Source organism: Diadema setosum, chromosome 11 (assembly GCF_964275005.1).
Source record: "Diadema setosum chromosome 11, eeDiaSeto1, whole genome shotgun sequence".
In the NCBI taxonomy this organism is placed as follows: Eukaryota; Metazoa; Echinodermata; class Echinoidea; order Diadematoida; family Diadematidae; genus Diadema; species Diadema setosum.
Genome location: NC_092695.1, coordinates 31,348,846 through 31,372,755, shown reverse-complemented (window position 1 = coordinate 31,372,755; position 23,910 = coordinate 31,348,846). Strand labels below are relative to the sequence as shown.

The following is a 23,910-nucleotide window of genomic DNA, read 5'->3' as shown; positions in this document are numbered from 1 at the left end:
ATGGCAATTAAGGACCATTTTCTGAGCTCATATAGATTACAGTTAGGTAGAGCTTGTAAGAGAATGCCATTGTAGGCCTATTTCAGTCTTCTCAGGACATATATATATATATATATATATATATATATATATATATATATATTATGCGTGTATCATTACATTCACATGTGTACATACATTCATATTCTTCCATGCAACACACAAGACAATGCACTTCCTGGTAAATAAAAAAAAAAATTCTTGTCATTTACACGCATGAAATGGATTGGACAGGGAAGCCAGCTATCTTCAGTACCCGGTAATTCACATCCACCACATACGTAAATGTACAGTGTACTTCATATTAGTATCATGGCCGGCGGAACCGTGGGGGCCGTGGGGGCTCGGGCCCCCACACTTTTTGTGCACCATACAAAGAAATACATAAGGTGTCATCACTTTTTGTTTTTTTCTTTTTTTTTGCTTGTCAGCTGAAAAACCCCGGAAATGAAGGGGAGAGATGAGCTGAGGACTTTTTTTTTTTTTTTTTTTGCTTGTTACCTCATGAAACCCGGAAGTGGGCCCCCACACTCTTGAAAACGCTCCGCCCGCCCCCGAGTATGGTTGTATACAATGTAGGTATAAATCATACAGTCTATATTTGCCCTATGATAAACTTTGTTGGGGAGGGGGGGGGGGGGGTCGAGACAGAGGAGTTTTGCTACTGCCTGTGCTTTGGGCAGTAAATGTCATTTTGTATTTAGTTTGGCGCCACACTTTCACATGACGATATTATTTGAAACAGGGTTTACTATTGGGGGAAAAGGCATATACAGTATAGCATAGCCTTGCAAATGTGGAAAATGGTGACACGACATGTGCTCCTGCGACAATTGCTCCGGTCTTATTTTCTCCCAGGACTTTGGGTTAATGGTTAGGGTTGTGATAGGGTTTTAGGTTTAGTTTGATGTGAGGATTAGGGTTGTATTTGTGGGGAGAATTAATGTTTGGCCTAGCGTGCAGATATTCCACGGGAGCAATTGTCGCAGGAGAAAATGTCATGGAACTGTGGAAAACATGCACAATTTCCGAGAAGTCTCCTGAAAGAGGACGATTTAAAAAGCACACTCCCCTGGATGACTCGTTTATCTTTCTGCCCACCAAATTTTATTCATCTATCTTAATGAGCGTCATCATTGTAAGGCAGTACATTCCATCACAGACTACATCAACAGCATTTTACAATTGAAATTTTACATGTCACATACGTTAGAGGCATACATGTATTGTCACACATACTTTCTACAAAGGACTGTTTCAACTGCATTTTAACGTAATAGGTGACATTATACAACGGCTATTTTGGACTACATTAATCTATTTTCTCTCCTCCTCTTTCTTGGGAGGTAAACTGCTAAAATGCATCATGTGCTGCGAATAATTGGTTTTACGGAATTATACAAAATCAAGACTTGCAATATAAAAGAGAAAGAGAATAATAATACACTATCAAATAAGAAAGTTGGTAGATACAAACCTGGTAAATTTATGTATAAATAAATATAGCAATGTGCACACATGTCTTATACCAAAAAAATATCAACACTAAATGCCATGCTAGACTTGGGTCACCATTCCAGTTTCACGTCTTGGAAATATTTTCTTATAATTAAGATGAACTCCAAAATGATCATGGGCAAATATCAGCCAAATGGCAGCTACAAACACGTGCCTTTTGTTCAATACTTGCACAACCACACAAATGATGCCCAAACCATGGACCATGGACCTACAATGAATGGACTTTTGTCATCAAAACCCCCTTTTTCGTTGATCGCATACCTTTACAAATAGGAAAACATGCCAACAGAAGAAGAACCAGCCTATCCAGACAATCGTGTCTAATTTGTCTCTTCATACAGTGCTGGAAAGAAGGTGGTTCCATTTTGGATTTAGCGGAAATGTAACGATTTGATGGTTATGACTTTTCTTTTTTGAAACGTTTCTAAACATTCATTCTTCTATCTGACACAAACATGAAGCATGGCAAAACGAATAACAAAAAGACAAAATATATTGCATGAAATTATATTATACACACATAAGCATAGCCAGGTGTTTTGAAAAAGCAAGTGAGCTGCTGCTACTATGATAGTTTATTTGGTTTACGATTCAAACACTGCTAAATCTTAAGTCGGCCTTGAGGAACTTGCTGGAGCCTGCGTATTGTAAGTCTGAAGGGTATTTCAGAACTCTGATGTAGAGCAGCTTAAAGTGAATCACTGCTATCGGAAAACCTAACTCAAGATCTTCCGCGAAATGGCTACACATACTTTCTACTCACTTACATTGACACATATTCCCACTGTGCAGACTGACACCACTGAAACACTGAGTAAAATGTTCACATTATTCCAAAAATACCTTTTCTCCTGCTGTAAGGCTTTTAAGTGCATGATACACACCAATATCTGACATACAGTACAGCAGTCACTATCAAATATAAATACAATTGTAATCAAATCTTTCCTTCTGCGCTTCTAGATTTGACCAAGCAAAGCTGACCATCAAAACAATAACATATCTTCCAAGAGATTTCATTAAAATAGACTACACTTTTCAACATCAAAAATACTTTTAAATTACATTTCAAAACAAGAAACCCCTATACAAGTACTATTCGTAATCTTCCTTGATACCCTTTTGCACTTTGCTTCATAAATACACGTCAGTCTTGAAGTTGAATACAATTGTACCCTAGTCTCCTCTCCAAACATGAAAGGAATTCTTTGCTGGTCTTGCCACTAACTCATTACATGACTAATTCACACTGTACTTAATTTAAACAAAACCGTAAAAAAACACCCCAAACAAACAAAAACAAAAGCAAAAACCCAAATCCCTCTTCTCTCTTAACAAAAAAAAAAAATACATAAATAAAAAATAAAAATTCCTATAAACGTGGCTGCATCATTTGAGCTTTTAAAGAAAAAAAAAAAAGATTACATAGCTTTTTGACTAAGGATTTGAAAACACCTCATTCAAAATATTTTAGCATTGAATAGGATTACCTTTCAATTCATCTCTCTCAATGGTGTATTGTAGATAATTTAAATGCAAAGTTCTGTTATCAAAAAACTAAAAAAAAAAAGAAAAGAAGTAGACTGGAACAGAAAACAAATAATTACCTTATTGTGCGCTACAATGAAAGGCTGCAATATGAAACAAGGTAATGTTTACAAACAGATTGACGGCTAAAGATAGATTGTGTTATTCATTGAACTCCATTTCCTTTAAATACTCTTTGCTCAAGGCAAAGAGTACAGCATAATCATGCACACATCTGAAATCGAGGTACTTGTATGAAATCCATGACAGTTCTGCAAATTCTCACAGCATCCTTCTCCCTGAAACATCCAAGTTCAATTTCCACCACTGCATTGACATAGTTTACAGCTCATTTTCCGCCAAGATGAAAGTGTTTCCACTACTTCTCACATGATCCCCACATGTGCAGAACTGCAAAACTTACTCAGCAGTCACAGACCAAGATTTTTATCGCGATCTATAATTTGTCTCGTTTGCTCATTGAACGCTTGAGAAACGTGTTTGAAATGAAATATACTTGCTGATATCTGCAGCCGAGAAATTTTGCTCACAGCCTCGTCTAAAATCTATCGATAATTTCATTAAACTCACGGTGCGAGGTTCACATTCAAACATCAGTATCACATGAATATAAGTTAAGAGTACATTTTACTACATTAAGGTTGTTACCGTACCCTGTCTCAATTATCAAAGACAACATCTATGCATAATTTTCTGAGCTGCATGTAATGAATGCCAATTCTAATTGAAGTCTCTCTTCCATTGAACTGCTGTACCACAGCATAAATTTATTTCATGATTTAAAAAAAAAAAATGAATGGAACGAGTGACTCAGCTCAGCTATCACCAAAGCTACAACGATGAGACACATCTGCATATCCTTGACTGTAATTCGAATGACACCCTTGTGTTGTTACATTGTGATTTTCTCCTCCAAATCATTTTCCACCTCATTTTTCTCTTCTCTCTTTTTCATTCTCTCCATCCTCCCTATTAAAATACTAAAAATAGAAGAGAAAAAAAAAATCACTACTGGATTCTACATTAATTTCTTTCTTTGGATGCAGGCAGCTAGTACCAATGTAAGAGTTTCAATACCATATATACAGACAAGGCCAACAGTAAACAGACACCACATAATTACTATGCACCCCAAACACAGCTGCCAGTTCAATTCTTCCTCTATACTCTTCGCTGTGCCCAGCAATCAAGCAACGAGACCCGAGACAACGCTTTTCAACAAGGAAAATATTGTCCGTCGGTCAGTACACCAGCTCTTGCTGGCAGCTCTGTTTGGGTTTCACAGTGACTCGTCACATATGTGACCTACAACAAAGTTATCCTGATAAAGTTGCAAGACACGGAAATTGAATACAACCAAATATTTGAGAAAAAAAAAGGATATTTGTTCAAAAAACTCAAACAAAATTTAAAATTTTACTTCCTGCTACAGTCAACAAACATCCTGCAATCTGAAACTTTGGGGATTTGCAAAGCAAGCTATATGTTCTGAATTGATAGATTGTGTCTAAATGCACACCTGCATCTACAACATCTTATCGTCTGAAAGCTTTGTCTATCTAGCGACAGCTTTCTTACAGCTTTTGTGGTTGGTTTTGGAACAAGAGTGCGAGACAATTTCTCTTTATTGGAAGGCCTAGAGTCTGGAGAATTTGCAAGTTGACAATATCAAGGAATATAATGCTTGGCGACTTTTTCAGGCTTTCATATGGTGTAAGGTCACATATGATCAGAGCTAAGTGCCAGTGCTCACATATATTTTACCACCTTTTAACAGGCATGCTTCCATGCGTGACATAAATAATGCTAGATTTGAGTCACTCTTAATGGGAATTGAGAGTAGTCACAAGAACAATACTTTCCTATCTCATGCAGGTGGGCGCCACAGGCCTTACAGTGCAACGAAGACAAACGGTTCCCAATGTGTATGACATCACAAGGTAGTGCTTACACTAAGATATGAACAGCTTTGGGGGAAGCACTTATGACATGTCACTAGATCTACAATGCCTGAAGTCAATTGTCCCACTAACTTTATAAATATGTGATGAAGCATGGGAAAGTACTTGGATATGTGCAAATAAAAACATACAGAAATAAGGATATGCATAGATTATAGAAGACGTGGGACACAGTTCTACTGTGTGTGCGATGAGAAGAAACATGAAGAGTCAAATCCAGGAATGTAACATCTAGATATTTCAAAACAATCATGGGTCTTGTGCTGCGTATATTGAGATCTATTTCCCTTCATTGCACTGCCAGATATTACTGGGAGCTAGTTGGCGTCCTGCAGACACTTGTACCATTAGTAGCCAATGGCTTTGCATTGCACTGTTCTTTTCCGCTCCCTTACAAAAAGTCTACTCTCCCTATTCATTACACGTCTTCCTTCTATATCCAATCCTCGATCACTTCAGGCCGTTGGCTGCCTCAATATCCGCTCCAAGGTTTACTGTCCCCCCTGTCGACAGTCAAAATGTAAGGGAAGAAGATTTGCTGACAATGTGGTACAAACCTCAAGTACAACTTTGAGTGACAACATCAACTAAACTACAATTGTAGGTACACATCAACAATGCCAACAAAACTTTAGTCCATCAGCATATGAAAAGCAGCAGGCAACATAAAACATACAGAAATAGACATATGCACATGCAAAGCAGCACATTTCCAGAAGCACAATTTTGTAGAGTACAGTAAAGCCAGAAACATTCGCGGCATGAAACTTTTGCAAATTGGGGCCGACAGCCGTTTTTTTTTTTTTGGCAGCATGAAACCTTTCACAAATTACCATGTGCATTCAATGCATTGTGTGGACAAGAACTTTTGCATACATTTTAATTTTGTGAAGCCTGGCTCCTCATGAAATTTGTGCAAGTTCTCATTTACAGTATGTAATTCAATCTACATTATATCACAGGTCAATACAACATTAAAAACCGATATACATTCCACAAATTACATACCACGTGCATTCAATGCATTGTGTGGACAAGAACTTTGGGATACATTTTAATTTTGTGAAGCCTGGCTCCTCATGAAATTTGTGCAAGTTCTCATTTAGAGTATGTAATTCAATCTACATTATATCACAGGTCAATACAACATTAAAAACCGATATACATGCCATGTAATCACAGCAAACATCACTTGATTTGTGGAGAGATAGGGAGACCCAGCTGCACTGATGTTACAGACAGACAGACAGACAGCAAACCAGACAGGCAGACAAAGACAGCCAGACAGAGGGACAGACAGAAACACAAACACACAGACACATGCACACATCACAAACGAGCATCAGTAACAGACAGCATTGTCTCTTGTTCTTGCTCTTCACATGAGCCTGTCCAGGCTCAACGCTTGATACCACACTAATCGGGGCTGCAAATCTTTCTAATATTTATCTTTCAAATTAGGCTTGCTATCACATTGGAATGTGAATATTTCATAACCTCTTGCTTCTAATACTATACCAACATCAGCAAAAAGAGAAAGAGATCGTCTCTGCCTTCTATCAAACATTGCATGGCATGCCCAAATCAAAGCATTATCCACAGACTCTCCATGCCCCATATGTTGGGAGAATCAATCTCCCACAGTCCTCACCCTGTGAGCTAGCTACACCTCAGGACGTACCTGGGCCGGCCTTCTCTCTGTCAATCTGGATGGTCACTTGCTGCTGGCTGCTCATGGACTGGTAGTTGGCTCCAGTTCGGATGCTGCCATGGAGGTCACCATTTCCTGTGCAGCAGAACCCAAACAGTGAGACGCAGATTGTTAATTTCTGTCATGCACAGCGCTGAAAAGCCACTACTCTGCGGGACAATGCCGGGTCTATTATCGTAACTACTTTGGCCAGAATTCATAAAGGCAAATTTTGAATGTGTTAAAATGTGTATGAAACAACTGGCAAGCCACCAAGACATCAAATAACGAATGCATGCTGAAAAATGCATGAGCAAGGAAAGCCTATAATGTTTGTGTTTTTGTTGCTGTTGTTGTTGTTTTTTTTTAACAATGTAAATCCATGCTGACTCCAATATCCAAACCATGGATAGAATCTACACTACCTCTTTGTTAATACCAGCCATTGTGTTTTCAGCCCTTTACATTCTAAATTCATCACCTTCTTGTCAATGCATCATTGTGGCACCTCAAAAAACAAGAAAGAAGAAAATCTCATAGAAAGATCACAAAGACTACATGAGACTGGAGAATATTATTTTCACTTGATTTTTACCTCAAATAGTTCAGCAGTTAGTAATATCTGCATCCTCCAGTACATTAGCATTCATGAATTCACTAATTTATAAAGCTGCTTGCTGTTCTTTTGACACAATACCAACAATTTGGGCAAGTATGGTACGATGAATCGATAATTTTCAGTTTGGTGACCAGAGTGGGCATGCCACATTTTGCAACATGTGATAATACTGTATGAATATGCACGCAGACATCATTTAGTCGACGAAAAAAATCCACCTCAGGGTACTCCTTGCTTTCATCTGATACATAATTTCCACTGCAGAAGTAACTGTTAATCCAATGCAATAAAAGCTCTGCTTATATGAAGATTACTGTATAATTTCCTGTCTTTGTTTTGTTGTTGTTGTTGTTTGTTTGTTTGTTTTTTGTTTACACGAATTATTACTTATTCAACAAACTCCCCAGCTGTCTCATATACAATGTAAAGCAGACGGTCACAAGTGTGTAGAAAGCAAATTAAACCAAAGCACAGCCACTTTGAGAAGTGAGCAATCCATCCTCCCAGACTCTGGTGTTGGTTGCCATGACGACAGACAGAGTCAACTCACCACTGGCATCCTCTTCCTGCCCACTCAACACATCGCTGTCAATACCGGCATCAAGGAGGCGGTCTGAGTCATCATCCCTGCACTGGACTGTGTACACCACACCATCTCCCTTGCTGCGGTCCACCACGAAGAGGATGGCATGAACAGGGATACAAAATGCACAAGAAGTATTTCACACAATGTATATTTAGCTAAAAGAGTAGTCGGTCCGATGTCAATGTTTATAACCAGACTGATATCAAAATAATGATCATCTACACACAAAACTTTCTTGTAGTCTACCCCCCTGGCAAATGACAGCCCAGTTATACATCACTACATGCAATTTTTGCTTTTCCAAAGATCTTGCAAATGTTAGAAAAACACAAAACAAAACACACTTAATAGTGAGAACCTTACGCTGGTCTTGAGCAGGCTAACAGAGAAGATGATATCCGCTTACTATAAAAAAAAAAAGGGAAAAATAACTGAAATTCTTTTTGCACAACACATCTGAATACCTTGCCTTGAATGTGTTGAAAATGTGTGTTACCTCACACTCGCATGCTAACATGAAACTTTTCACTGTCATTCATCTATGCAAATCCCTGTTTACACCAGCTATGCTGTTCAGTATGTTCCATCCAAACTTGTGAACTTTACATCTATAAATAAATGTACATAGAAAACTGCAAATTTTTCTCCTCAGCACAGCAACACATTTTTTTTTACATGTCTATTTTTCATGAATATACATTTTTTTTTGTTTTTTATTTTTGTTTTAGCTTGTTTGTTTTTTGTCGCAAGTTGGATGAGGATTAATAGAATACCTGCATATTTTCCTGGTTCAATTTGATGCTAATTGAAAAGAACTTCATCATGTCTCACCTTGTGAAGATTGGCAAGAGCCAGTACCTCTTCCTGTTCCCAAAGATATCTTTGAAGTTTTCGCTGAAACTGCCATGACTAAATCCCTCTTTGTCTGGTCCATGGCGGAATATTGGTGCCCGGAAAGATTCTTCAAATGAGAACAAACAGTTTGGTGTCAGGAGTAATGACTACCAATCCTCCTAACTTTGCTTCCACTCTTATGATGCGAATGACATGCTTATATTGTCAACATCACCTGCACATTCCATTCAGCCCCATAAAATTTGCCATTGCTGGTTATCAGTCAGTAAACATGCACCATGCCAAAAAATATATCATTCGCCAAGATTCCCATCCACACCGTTAAAATAACTTGTCAGCTAACTTGTTAAAGAATGCATATATGTACATCAAGGAGCACAATATTCCTAAACCGGTGTTAAATGAAAAATATTCAAAGAAAAATGATCATCATCTATAATCTATACAGCACTAACTTAAAAAAGAAAGAACCAATTTGAATCAATTCCTGATAATTTTAGTTAACAGTAGTCAAACCGCAGAAATCACACTTTCAGCAAATCTCTGTTCATATTTCATATCACACTTTAATGGGAAAGGAGAAAAAGATGTTTTTACTCATGCCAGGGGAATGAACTTTCCATTTTATGGTTTTCTACTAATCAGGATCTCAAATGAAACTTATACTAGTCTAAAAAAACACACTTCGTACTACACTCTGCCATGCACATTTTCTTTGGGACACATGGATTCAAAATGAACGACGAACAAAGGCTCATAAAATCATTTCACGGGGCACAGGACAGCATATGAACAATAATGCTCCATGATGATGCAACATAACATTTACAGAAAAGCAAAGTTACCACTTATCCTTGTTTCTCTCCATGGTAAAAATATTTTTTGGTTGGCTCTCTGCACCAGAGGCACATGTACCCAAAGTATTCCGTATGCATATGAGTTTCATATCTTTGTCGTTGTTGTTGTTGCTGCTGTTATTGTTTTGTTATTGCTGTTCACTGGTTTTTTTTTTCAGGGTATGTGTATACTGTTAAATTTCTCTGAAAACAGAGCATGTGCTTGATTATTTAATTACTAATGCTTATAATTATTTTATTTACTGATTCATTTATTCTTGCGATATAAACAAGTTTTTCTTTTACATTAAGGATTGATGTAAACTACATATTGATCTCTTTCAATATCTGCCATAAAACAACATAGCTCTCCTTCTCATATGATACTTAGACTTAGGGGTTTATGCACTGAAATTGAGAGAGAAGACAATGGTGAAATTGTTGGATAATATCAAGCATCAGTAAACACAAAAAAAATATATACATATTTTATCTGTTTGTCAACAGATGCTGAAATAAAAAAAAAATGATCATGTGAGTGCTATCAAACGCTGTGTTATTGGAAAAGTTTCTAATTCTACTAATAAGAATTAAGAGCTATAAACTAATATTCTGTGTCTAAGTGCATGGTTATGAAACAGCAAATCATATTCAGAGAAGTGAATTAAGTTTCCTTGTAAATGATGGATGGTGAAAATTGTCTAAGTGTTGCAAGTCACAGCTCGAGCTGATAAGATCTCAGCTTTTTCTCTAAAGTACCTACATATCAATAATGATTCCTTTTCCTATTCTTGCAATATCTGGACAGGGGTCATATTCTGTTCTGTTCCTGGCTTCATAATGCAATCAATACAACAAATTAAACTGGAGTTCATCACGTGTGATGTCCCTGCAAGTAATACATCTATCTTGTATAAGTTTTAAAGGAAACACACCATAGTGACTTTGGCAACAACTCTTCAAAAAATATCAAGTATATAATCTAAGTCAGGTAAAATTTCCTTTCTTCTTTTCATGTTCAGGAGATTTAACTTGTACTTAATGCTCATTATCAGAGTAAAAATGTTCTTATCTATTACTTTATGTAATGACTCTGGGCTCTCCATCCACTCAAACAAGTCCCACCCCAAGGCCCCACCCCAAGGCCCCACCCACCACTGAAGCTTACCCAGGGTGCTGCGGTTGACGAGACTGAGATGGGTGTGCATACAGCAGAGAATAGAGGTGCTAATACCAAACATGACCGCTGCAAAGAACAGGAAGAGGATGTGGAATCGCCCACTCTTGTTTTGCAAGCCGCCCTGGGTGGGTTGACCGGAGCGGAACATGGGCAGTTGATGCACAACGAGCAGTGTGGGCGGGGCCGGGCAGGAGAAGGGGTGTACTCATTTACGAGGGAGGGGTTTTTTGTTGTTGTTGTTGTTGTTGTTTTAGAGATTCAGGTTAGATGGCATGGCAATGTTTAATTTATTAGTGTGTAAAACAATGGGTGTGGTAATCATTATCATGAAGATTAAAAAAAAAAAAAAAGAAGATTTATAAGAATCAGATAAAGAAGTAAAACAAGATGTGGCATTGAGTGAGGACCTCAAGAAAATAATAGAATAAGAGCAGGGATGAGCAACGGAAATCAGACAAATTAATGACAGATTTTAGACAAGATGATGTTCAAGACGAAGAAATATGAGGAGGAATTTGAAGGATGGCAGGGCAGATGATGGATGGATGAAACAAAGCTTGGAGAGAGGTAGAAGTGTATGGGATTTTTAAAGCCACGTGCAGGGCATTTTGGTTTATTCATGGACAGCAAGGCACCCAATAAGAGCATGTTCAGGGGGCAGAGAGAGGGGGGAAAACAAAAATAAAGGGAAATACATAATGATTAGTGCAAAGAACCAACACCCTTGTTGGATAATTGAGTGGCATCCATCTTGGCTCCTTCCCTTGCCGACACGAAGCCCAATTTTACATTCCACAAAATTGTTTGACCACCAAAAATCTGGTTCAAAGTCTAAAAAGATAGTCACACACTAGAGTTTGTGTCATTTCTTCTCAAGGGAATATCATTGTTGGCACTAATTCAGACATGGTCATGCTACAATGCTTCATGTTCTTGCCCGTTCGAGCCTGGCAGGAAGGGGGGAACCAGGAAGAATCTCACCCAGATGAAGACTTATCTCAACGTTTGTACCCTAAGACTGACACCTCAAGAGTCACCATACCTAGTGTTGACTGATTTTGGGAGACGAGGCGGCTGTGCACGCAGAACAGCGCCAGAACACTGAGCGCAAACACGGCCGACAACAGAAAGAGAAACATGATTTGGAATCCGGACGCACCCTGCCCAGTTATGTCCTGTCAATTCAAAATACGGCAATGCCCAGAATTATATTTTTTTAAGACCACAGCATCCTACATACATTCATATTGCAGGGTGGTCTTCTGACTTTCCATCACCTAACTTTCCAGTCTGTTTGACCTACTATGGAAGCATCCTTGATGATTCGGGTCAAAATATTCTTGACAATGCATCCTTCATCACCCTCTTCAATTTCAAAATACGTATGTTCACCATCTGCTTCACTGTATATCTAATTATAAATTCTCACTAAAAAAAAAAAATAAAATAAATACAAAAAATAAAAATCATTTCATGTCTGGCATCACACAATTCCTCACAGAGTTTCATTAAATTTTGCAAGATGTAGACTCAATGACAAAACAGTAACATGGATTTCAATGCAGATCACTGCATTTGTTAATCCATCAATCTTCAGTGCTCTCATATGAAAAGATTTGTAATGAATTACGGACCAAAGAAACATCAAAACAGCTCTTGCTCTAACCTCTCCACCGAAGTCTACTCTTAAATGCCAGGGTTTGGCATTCTTTTCATCTTTTATTCAAACAAAGAATTCATGAAGGTATTTCACAGGAGCACTCATCAAAGCTTGTTCAAATCTTAATCTCTCATGATCTACAAAATTCTTGGAGTGTCCTTGTTTCTCCACAAGTAACAACATCAATATGCTTTACTCATATACATTCAGAAAAGTCAGGCTACTTACCGACCAAAACTGGATGAAATATGGTAGAACAGTTAGGGCAACATAGGTACAATAGAGGACTGAATAGAGTAGGAAGAGAACAAAGAATTTGTAGTTGGAGTAGCCGACACAATTGTTGACCCATGGACAGTGATGGTCCATCTTCAGAATGCATCTGCAGAGAGGATTCAAAAGACAGTAAACAGTGAGGACTACAATATTTATTTTTGCATGACATGTAAAAATCAAATCATATCAAATTAAACTCAATAGAAAAATTAAAAGCTTAAGAAAGTCATGATTATGTTCACTTGAATTAATCCTGGGTCTGATGAGAACTAAAAGGTGGCCAGTTTGGTGGTGTCATTACATCAGTGCTGTATGAACTACCATTTATCAGTATTAAGGTACAGAATTAAATAAAGAGAAAAGCATACAGTTGCACTGTAATGTCTCATGGCGGAGGTTCATTAACACGCAATATGTCATACCTGATGAGGAAAGTCACTTACACATTTCTTTTAATAGGGGAAATAGATTTTATTACAATTTCCTACTGGGTGAAGGTGCAGTGGAGGGATTCCCATATGACATAGTCATGATGATGACATCAGCCAATTTAAAGCTCCCACGTAAAATCATATGAGGAAAGCCATTGATATAATGACGGTTAAACATTTTGCATAACACCTCTGAGTCTGCTTAAAAAATCAACTCGTAGTGTACCTATAGAGGTGCAATGATATAACATGGTATTATATTTAAAAGGAAAGCCATTTTAAAATTGTGACATAGGCATGGTGTTAATCCTTATTCCAAGCTTGATGTGAAGATATTTTCTTTTTCCTTTGAAAATGCCAAATTTGCCTTCAGTATGCAACACTTTATTCCATATCACTCAGTTTAGTATCACTGAATTCATAAACCATTCATTGTGTGCCCACAAAGATATTTGCAGTTCCAACAGCACACAAATGATTTTGTTGCTATTTTGTTTTGCTTTTTTGCCATGTTTATCCACTTGCTTTACCTAGAATCCTGCATCATCATAGGAAGCATTGTGATACTGGTAAGGTGTAACTGTATTACAAAAGTAATCTCAATCTAATTGTATGGTGAAACGCAGGTACAGTCAACCTTGCCTCAGTTGAATCTATTTTGACTGAAGAATAGCTTTTACTTAGAGAAAATTTGACTTATGAGAGATTAAAATCAAGAGAATATAAAGAGAAGGGGACTTGAAAACACCTTCGACTTAGGCGAATATTCAACTTAGGCGAGGTCGACATAAGCAAGGTTGACTTTACTACAGAAGCATCATTTTACTAAAGAAAGACAAAATAAGCAAACTGTATTCTGGAACTATCTTACTTGTTACAAACGGAGCAATGGTGGCATCGGTCGGGTTTGATTGCTTTGCACACATTGCAAAACCGTATACCTGCAAAGCAACAAAAATAACTGATATTCACTCAGTACAAGGTAATATCATTAATACCCTTACAGAGAATCATACATTGACCTTCATATTTGCCCAAACAACCACTCATAGCTGTTATACGTAGTGTAAGTCTGTGTAGTGGTCATATCATAATAAAAAGTACAGATACTTGATGCTACGTTGTAGGAACAACAATTAAATATTCATATGCATCCAAAATACTAAATTTACATTGTCACACACAATGGCATGTTCTCATATTCGTAGCTGCCATTATAATCATCTACTGTCGTCTCTAATATTATCAGTCAAATTGTATCGTAGTCACCACACTCATCATTTCCAATAATCATAGCTCTGGGACTATGCGGTGAAATAGACATTTGTTACAAAAACAATAGCTACATCCCCAAGCCATTACACAGGGTTTCTTTCCATATAATTACAAAGAAAAAGTGCCATTGACATTAGTCATAACGAAATCTTCATAAAAAAAAAAATAAAAATAAAAATGAAAACGCATAAAACAATATGACTGCCTGCAGCCATGAAATCATTTCACCCTGACCTCCACCATACGTCCTTGTGTGAACAGGTAACCTCTTCTCCCGACATATGTGGCGCAGGACTTCTACTTGGTGCTCTGTGCGGTCTTCACTCTCAAAGCGCTGCAGCTCTGCGCTACTGAGGAAAAACTAGAATACATACACGCATACAGAGAGAGAGAGAGATAGAGGGAGAGAGAGTCAGATACAATATGACAGTGAGGGAGAGGGACAGGTAGACTGACAAACTTTCACTGCCAAATTATTTTTACAGGAAAGGGAGTAGCAGTTTTTATATCACTGAACAAAACCATGATATTCTTAATAGTTTCTTGTACAGACTAATCAAAGAATTATGAAGTGATGACACCACTACTTCATCTTCTTTGCATACTTGGTTGAGGAAAATATGTGAGATCTTGAAATCTCATCCCTTTTTCTCACATCTGTCTTCTAATTTTCATTGTTCTATTCATTTTAGTTTATTTAATTCCATCAGGGTCAACTCCAGATATCAATAGTGATATCTCACTTTAAAAATTTGTGACATATGAACATATGATTTGATTGATAATGGTACATGTACTCTAAAAATAGAAATGCAGTTGTGCAGATTCAATATACCAGCAAGCTGTAATAGGAACCTAACAAACTGGGGTACAATGGAAAGAGGTTGAAATAATGCAAACAGCAATGTAGAAATGTCCAAATGGCAAGAAGAAAAGACAGAGTCAAAACTGAGTGGCACATACATGGTTAAGATTGAATCTCCAACAAGAATATTTTTGTAAACATGTCCAGTTAAATGAGCCTCCATACACACTCTACAAGCACAGTAATTGCAGAAGATACAGTAGATGTGATGCAATTATACATTTCTGGATCAGGAATTTACATGTAACTTCCTACTATGGGCTCATCATGCTGCTGGTACACATATGGTAAACTATATTCTCAAACTTTCTTTCATAACTGATTTTTCAAAATATGCTGGCAGTACAGGTCAAAAACATGTCTGTCATTAAAAGCATGTCTTTTAATCCGTTGAGGACGGGCTGATTTTGCTACAAAATGCATTTCCCATAGACACCTGCCCGAGCACACTCAGAACTTGTCCTCAATGGGTTAAACTGCAGCAAGAACTTTCATATTAGGATAACGCCTGTAAAAACAGTTGTATGAACAAAAGACATGGTAATATGTTTTTGCATAGCAGCTTGAACTTTCACCCCGTAGTTGTCAAATATCTAATACAAAATAGTATAGAGAATATCATCAAGGTTAAAATAACAACATTTGATCGTGTTGGGCTGCAAATATTTAAACTAAGAAGACACTTCACAACTGAGGATGTCACATTGAATTTTTCCTGATGAAAACCTTCCGTGCAGCAGCACCCAAACATAACATGGGTCTTTACTAAATTTGATCATTGGATCTGCAATAATAACAAGCACTGTGCTTTGCTATGAAAATGGTTACATCAGTTCCTGTTCTGTTTCATTTTTTTTTAAACCCTTTTTTTGCAGGACATGAGTCATGGCAAATACCCCCAAAATATGATGTCATGCCCTCTGTAACTAGGATATAAGACAAAAAATTAAAATCAAACATTTGATAGTTATGGTGTAGCTCACATGAACACATATAAATCATACTAGTGACCAAACACTGGGAAATCGACGGCTTTGGTGGATTCATAATTGTTGTTGTTCAAATAATATACGAAACTGTGTTTTCAGACAGTTGGTCATCAAATTTATAAATGCAATGCACATACATGTATATAGAATGGATAGTGAAAATCCTTCAATTTCATTGGTTGAGAGCTGTGTGTTGATTTTTACTGGCCCCAAATTGCTTCTTCCCTGGTGATTTATTGTTATTGCACATACTTGTTGCACAGAGTTTGCATGCTTCACAAGCATTTGCGCAATTAGCAAGCATTCACGCACTTAGCAATAGATGGCTAGCCATACATCAATAGTAAAAATGAACAATGAAAATTGTCTTACTCTTTCAGGAATGGTTCCAACAGGAGCAAAGATGGTTTGCCAGTATGACCAAGCAAACATTACCAGGAACATGTGGTAGAACAGGAGGTAAAATACTGTGAAAAAAAAGAAAATACAAACAATTAATTCTTTATGTCAGTATGAAACATTTTTAAACATTTCAATGTGACCATTTACCACAAAAGCAAGACAAAATCACCAAATGTTTAAATCTGTAACACTCTAGGTATAATTAGTATTTTCTATTCTTCAGACTCTATTGCTTCCAAATGATACATTACTTATCCCACTGAATTTCACAAATCCTACCACAGACTGATGTGATAGGGAAGCCAGCAACAAGACAGATAGTGTTCAGAAAATTGTTTTTGAAGTTTTGAGGTTTAGATGACATAAAGCATGAGGGGGATTTTGAAAAGCATAACAAAGCACCAAATGTTGTAACATGTTCATGAGAACTACAAGGTAAACACTGTTGTCATCTTCAGGCTCTGACACTCACACAGGAAGTAGTTATCATAAATTTATAAAACTGTCTATTAAACAAATACCAAATTTTGCTACCAATGTAGCAAAATAATTGTATGTGGCTTTTTTTTCATCTGAAAATACCATCTTTGACTTCCATACAATAACATGCTGTCTGGTCATATGTATTAACTAACAGAACACAGAGTCAATCCAGTTTGGGTGTAAAGTCCTCCCTCCAGTTAACCAGGAAGTGAAATTGAAAGCATTTCTTGGTCTGTCGTCCCAAGTCCATACTCCGGGACTGTGTGACACATAGTCATGTGCCCAGAAGCTTTCTCATCAGCATAAATTCATCTATCAAAACTTAACCTAGCTGTAAAGTCAGCGAGCCCATTCAGGTGTGGCTATTTGCCTCAGTCCAATAGGGAGGCTAAGGTGACAATTTCTAGGTAATCTCTATTCATCGCCAATTAAAGGAAAACCAAACCAAAAAATGTGGATTGAATGAAAGCAGCAACATTAGTAGAACACATCAGTGAAAGTTTGAGGAAAACTGGACAATTGTTGCAAAAGTTATCAATTTTTAAAAGTTTTGGTGTTGGAACCGCTATATGAGGAGACTACTAGAGGTTATGATGTATGCGTGGACAACAATATAAAGAAAATATAACAAAAATTTCACAAAAATTCACTTTTGTAGCATAATGAAAGAGCACTTGACTAACCGCTTTCAGAAAGTAGGGGGAATAATTGCTACCCTTAACATATGTCAGTATCCAGTTGATGGAATGTGTAATTTTCATGAAAAATGAATTTTTGTGGAAATCCCTTGGATTTCTTTCATGTGGTCTATATTTCATTGGTCTAAAGTGGACTGGTGGTATTATAAACAGATGACCTCAGAACCTAAAACTGACTACTGTAAGTGTAGGAGATGATAGGTACGTGTATGTGCAATGTAATAACATTGAGTATTTATCTTCAGTATAGATCTTACAAAAGTGGTCTCTATGATGAAATGTGAAAGGGGGGGGGGGGACAATGTGCCATTTTCTTACATCGTATGCAAATCAGTTTCACTTCCAATACCTCACTGTCAACTCAAAGTAAACAAAACAAATGGAATAAGAAAACTCACAACCTACAGATTTAGCCAACGGTTCATATATCTTTTGAGAATCTTGACCAGAAAGTAGTTGATCAACGATCAGGTTTTGAAAGTTGTCATTTGACTGAAACTACAGTCTAAAATAATCAAGACATGCAATAAATTAAATCACATGTCTAGAACAATGGATGAAGACAGAAATCATCATTTTCATCATGTCTTTTAGATTGTGAAAAGTATGAAGTGCTGTATGAAAGAAGATTTCATTTGCATTTTCTGGGGTAAAGACGGACATTAACTCAAATCGCTGCATGTTTAACATTACAGGCCAATTCTGCAACAACCTACATGTACAATGGTGTGCCATAAAACTATACAGAAGACAAAGTGCACAATGTTTGGTGAAACTGTTCATTGGCAAGAAGCCAAATGACAAAGGGGAATTTATCCACATGATCTAAAATGGCAGTTTTCCATCTGAAGTCATCCTACAGTACACCAGCCATAGTTCTCTATTCAACCAACTGACATGCATCCTGTATTTACATAATGTTGACCTTTGTTGCATGAAATTTCACACAATCTGTACTCCATAGCAGATGAGCTAATAGATGACTCGCCATTCCAGGTGAACAAAGGTATTGTAGTCATAAATCTTGCAGATCGACATCATCATATACATAAATGTTATGAAGGAGATACTGATTACAGAAAAATGAATCTCATACTAGGCTATAACAATTCAAATGTATGATCTGTGTACATGTCATATTGTTTGTGCATATGTGTTTGTGTGTGTGTGTGTTGCTTGTTTATGTTATTTTCCATCTAAGATGGCTGGATAGCCCATATTCAGCTGCAATGGCTGGTCTTATACAGGGTCAAGTTGGATGTGTTGGTTGTGTTTGTGTGTGTGCGCGCGCATGTGTGTGTGTGTGTGTGTGAGAGAGAGAGAGAGAGAAAGAAGATAATATGTGTGTATGCTTGTGTGTGAGTATGTGTGTGCATCTGGTATTGTAAGCTAAATGTCATTAGAAAGTACAAAGTAATTCAGAAATTGATTCTGGTAAATTCAGTGGAAACTTTTGCTAAGTTATTATTTTTTGAACTAGGCCAATTTCAGTGATCTTTGCTTTGTACAAAATCAGTATTAAAAAAAAAAGCAAAACAATCTTTGGTGATACTATTTTTGCAACAATTCAAATGAGAATGACAATTTTCAAAAGATCTTTGAGGCAGTTTAAAACATGGATTGGAGGTGCCCCTTGCACAATACAATCTTGTTGATAACATCTTAGCAGAAGATTTCAGTATATTACAGTACAATTCACCCAAATATATTACTGGTAAGCTAAATACACTCAAGTTTACACACTCAAACTGTGTGGTACTTCTATTCAACTATGTCTGGATGTATATGAATGTCATTCTGCATGACTTCTACAAGAAATCAAATCTAATGGACAAATCAGCATATTATGTGATTACGGGATCAAGAATTTTCATTTGATTGCATTATTGTTCAACATGCTACACACAGATTTATACCATGTGCAATACTAGCTCTGTATAAAGGAGATTACACAATACGAATACAGAGGAATTAACATTGTATATGACCCTGTCAAAAATAAACTGTGCCTGCTTCTTGAAATCACAATTACTAGGGACAAATTTTGAGAAACTGAGTGACAAGCTGCAAAAGGGAAAAAAAAAAGATGGTCACTGATTGGTGGTTGGATAAGCCATACTCAAAAGTCACTTTTGATTTTCTCAACCCGCTATGACAGAGATTAGACTCCTTAACTTTGCCATGGTTACCAATGTGCCGTTTACAAGTTGTATATACACCAGGGCTCGATACTAACTTTTTTTCTATGGTGTCCCATTTGGGCCACAAGTAAAATCTTTGACTTTGGAATTTTGGAGGCCCGAAAAAGGAAATGAAAAAAAAAAAAAAATCATTTTGACCTTTAGCTGCCTGATCTGGCCACCAAAAGACAAAGTTTGGTCACCCGACATAATTTTTTAGTGGCACTTGGCCATCCGGCCACCAAGCCACCTGTTGACCACTAATGTTGAGCCCTGTACATATTACCACCTGGTACATATTTTTGAATGGACTCATCATGATTCCCACGCAGCTATACACATATTACAAGAACTTTGAATTTACATGAAACTAATAGATGAATCTAGGCATATTGATAACTATTGATATCTCAAATACTTACCCATCTGCGCAAACTTGTCATCATGGGCAAGGGTAACTGGAAGAAAAAAAAACAACACAAGTACAGAGTTATTAAACGATATGAATACAAATTAATATTCATGCAAAGAAAAATATACATAATGCCTAGGGAATAAGTTAACTCTTTTGCTATACAAAACTACTGTACCTAAGCAATTATTCAGTCTCAAGTAAAAAGGAAGACATATTTTACAGTACAAAGGTAGATCACTGCCATACTCAATGGAACATAATAGTGAAAGCTTGTAGTGTGGCTATAGGAAACACAGTTCTGATGATGAAAGTTGTTTGCAAATCTCTCTCAAAAACATTCCAAATGGCCGAGGGCAAGGTGGCAATGGGAATCATGCATGCAAAACACATGATGACTTTCAGGAGAACATACATTGTACTGTAGATGTCCAGTTTGATTTACTTGAATGTTATATACTGACTTCCCATTGGCAAAATTAATGTCCATATAGGTGAATTGAATTGTCTCATTAATAGTTCTACCTAGACCTATAGTAAAAAAAAAAAAAAAAAAATTAGATTGTACGCATGGTAGTTCTTGAATATTAACTCTTTACTCATATCATCAGGGGTGGTAGACTACAATGTACGTCATGTATCAAATGTATTATGAACTTCAACGTGTATAATGTAACCATCTTGACCAATTTCATGCATAAAAAGCCAGTTGAAAGTACAGTATGTAGTAGAACTAGATCTTCAACTTTAGTCAGATTATTCTAGACTTCCACGTTTTACTTTGATCGAAAGATTGTCAGTGCGATGATATGTTCCACAGAGCTCATGGCTACATCACGGAACCCCCTCTGGAGGGAGGAGTACTGTTACAGTAAAAAGGGGGAAAAAAAGTTATGTTATAAAACTTATGACACTACAGACAGATTTTATGTTTACGTTCTCCTAGCTAGGCCTAACAAACAATATACCGGTAAGTTTTTATAACATTTGATCCTAACAACACAATTCACAGCAGTGACTTCTGGACTCTATTTACCCTTTTGGGCCTTTGTTGGATTTGATCTCTAGCAAAGATAGTAGAGATAATAAGATACGAAGGCGCGCGATAAAGATGGACACAAATGGCTACCCTTGATACCTTGATACAGTATTCATCGCATAATTGGGCATCTGATAATCGGGAACCTCGCTTAAATGACATACGCTTCCCAGAAACATTTCCAATGCACGTTATTTTCACTGGATAATCGGGCGGGGACCTCTGATAAACGGGACAATTTTTCTTCAAGCGATCTTTGATTTTGTTGATATTTTACACAAAAAATCTACCAAAATACCACAACAATATTTCAAAGATTCCCTATCAGTTGCCGTTTACATCAAACTTACAAAGCAAGCTTCGGACTGGTGTGTTTTGACCTCCGTCCATCCAGTACACGTACATTTCAGCTCGCTGCCCGCCTTCGCTTTTCTGTACATGACGTGTATATATGGCGAGCTAGATTGCTACAACACATGTACAGTGCAGTGATCACGGCAAGTAAACAATCAAGCCGTGATGATTGAATGATTGAAGGACTTTTCATTGACGTTCCCACATCAGTTCTGGGTAATCATTTCCCATGGTTGTGGATATGTATTTATACAGAACGCCCTACGTGTCCAAGAATTCTATGAATGTTTAAGAAAGTGCTAGCTTTTAATCCACATATTTTGTGTTCGAAGAGAGGTGACAGAAGAAGAACCCGGTTGCGATTACTCTACATCATTGCGAGAATGGAGGGAGAGCTAGAGGGTCGCGCCGAGGGGTAGCGTGGTTGTGTATTCATGTACATGTACAGTACGTCAGTATGCATGTGTGTGTGTGTGTGTGTGTGTGTGTGTGTGTGCACTACATGTACATGTCGTATGCCGTTAGTGTATGGTGAGTGCTTATCGCGAAATCGGGCACCCCGCTTAAAGGGGCCGTGTTTGCTACTCCCAACCTGTCCCGATTATGCGATGAATACTGTACCTTGATGTCCCTTGAAGCAGCTTGTACATGAAGCTATACTGGGATGAACTCGAACTGTCATGAGCGAGGGGGTGTCATTCTGTGTATGTACAGATGTCTCACTACATGACGATACAAAAGAGAGCTAAGTACAAACTCAGTACACCTAGGAACATCATTCATTTCCAAAGGTAGTGGTATTTTTATTATCTTTAAAAGATTTAAAAATTACAGTCATGGCTTTTTTTTTTTCGATTAAGGGATTATTTTGAAGAACAAGATTTTAAAGTAATAAGGATTATTTTATGGAGGTAAAAATTTGGCAACAACATGATCTAAAAACAATCAACAACACTTGATAACAGCAACAACTTCAAAGACAGCGCGTCTCAGGTGATGTGCGTAATACGTTTGAGGGCCGCGCGCTGTCCATTAACTTCAAAGACAGCATGTCTCAGGTGACGTGCATTTAATACGCTTGAGGACCGTGCGCTGTCCATTTGTTTTGTATAGGATTAGCGCGCACTTTCCTGTCTTATTAATATTGTAATTATTAGTCTTTGATCTCTAGACTAGACTAGGGACATAGAACTAGTAGGGTCTAACGTTAGGGGTACAGTAGGTGGTAGGGCTATGCTACTCTGCCCTGCCTGCCATAAATTGAAAGTATTGCTTCAGTCTTCTTTTAATCATTTAGTAATTAGACCTCTATATGCCATTCCACAGCACAGGTCTGCCATGAATCACGGTCATTCATAATCATGCCAGAATCTACATAACAGACGGACAAACTCAAGGACAATGTGCAGTACGGGTATAGACAATTGACACGGAATCCACACACACAGCATTCACAGCGTATCTGCTTGGGTGCTGTTCGCATCCATACATTGACTGCAGAAACCATTCACTGAAGTTGACTCACGGACTCACTGCTGCAGATCCTGTATCATGTGAATGGGATAATACGTACAACACAGGCAAATATCCACACCATATTTTGTATCGTTGCTTTGTATTTTGATAGGTATTAGTACGATTGCCAACTTACGTATACAGAGCTCCACAACATAAGCATAATACGACCAAGCAATCACTGCAGCAATGAAAACTACGGGAATCCACCCGACAATTTTCATGCAGGTTAGCAGAACACCCATCTTGTTTTGATGATTACTGCGTATAATGCATTTAATACATGTCACATACAATGTACATACGGCAGCCACAAAAATGCACATATAAGTTCTATACTTCGTACGTGCGTCCGCGGCGTCCGCCAATGCGTACTAGTATTTATATCATTTCGTACGGGCCAAACGCAAATGCGCGTACGTACGAAGCAGTATGAAGCCTGTGCCACCATAAAGTTCATGGACTGGTGTCGGTCCATACAAGCGTATTCATGAGA

General features: G+C 37.5%; 1 protein-coding gene across 1 annotated transcript; it reads right to left on the bottom strand.

Annotated features, from left to right (window-relative positions):
* Positions 1-5,519: 5,519 nt before the first annotated feature.
* On the bottom strand, positions 5,520-23,664 carry LOC140235426 (palmitoyltransferase ZDHHC20-B-like). Its single transcript, XM_072315452.1, has 11 exons — positions 23,551-23,664; positions 20,517-20,552; positions 16,704-16,798; positions 14,712-14,838; positions 14,074-14,143; positions 12,724-12,877; positions 10,824-10,956; positions 8,796-8,925; positions 7,929-8,041; positions 6,751-6,855; positions 5,520-5,572 (listed from the first exon to the last, which is right to left on the bottom strand). Exons 1-11 carry the CDS (start codon positions 23,657-23,659, stop codon positions 5,520-5,522), a joined length of 1,125 nt encoding a protein of 374 aa, XP_072171553.1. The 5' UTR covers positions 23,660-23,664.
* Between the last annotated feature and the right edge of the window lie 246 nt (positions 23,665-23,910).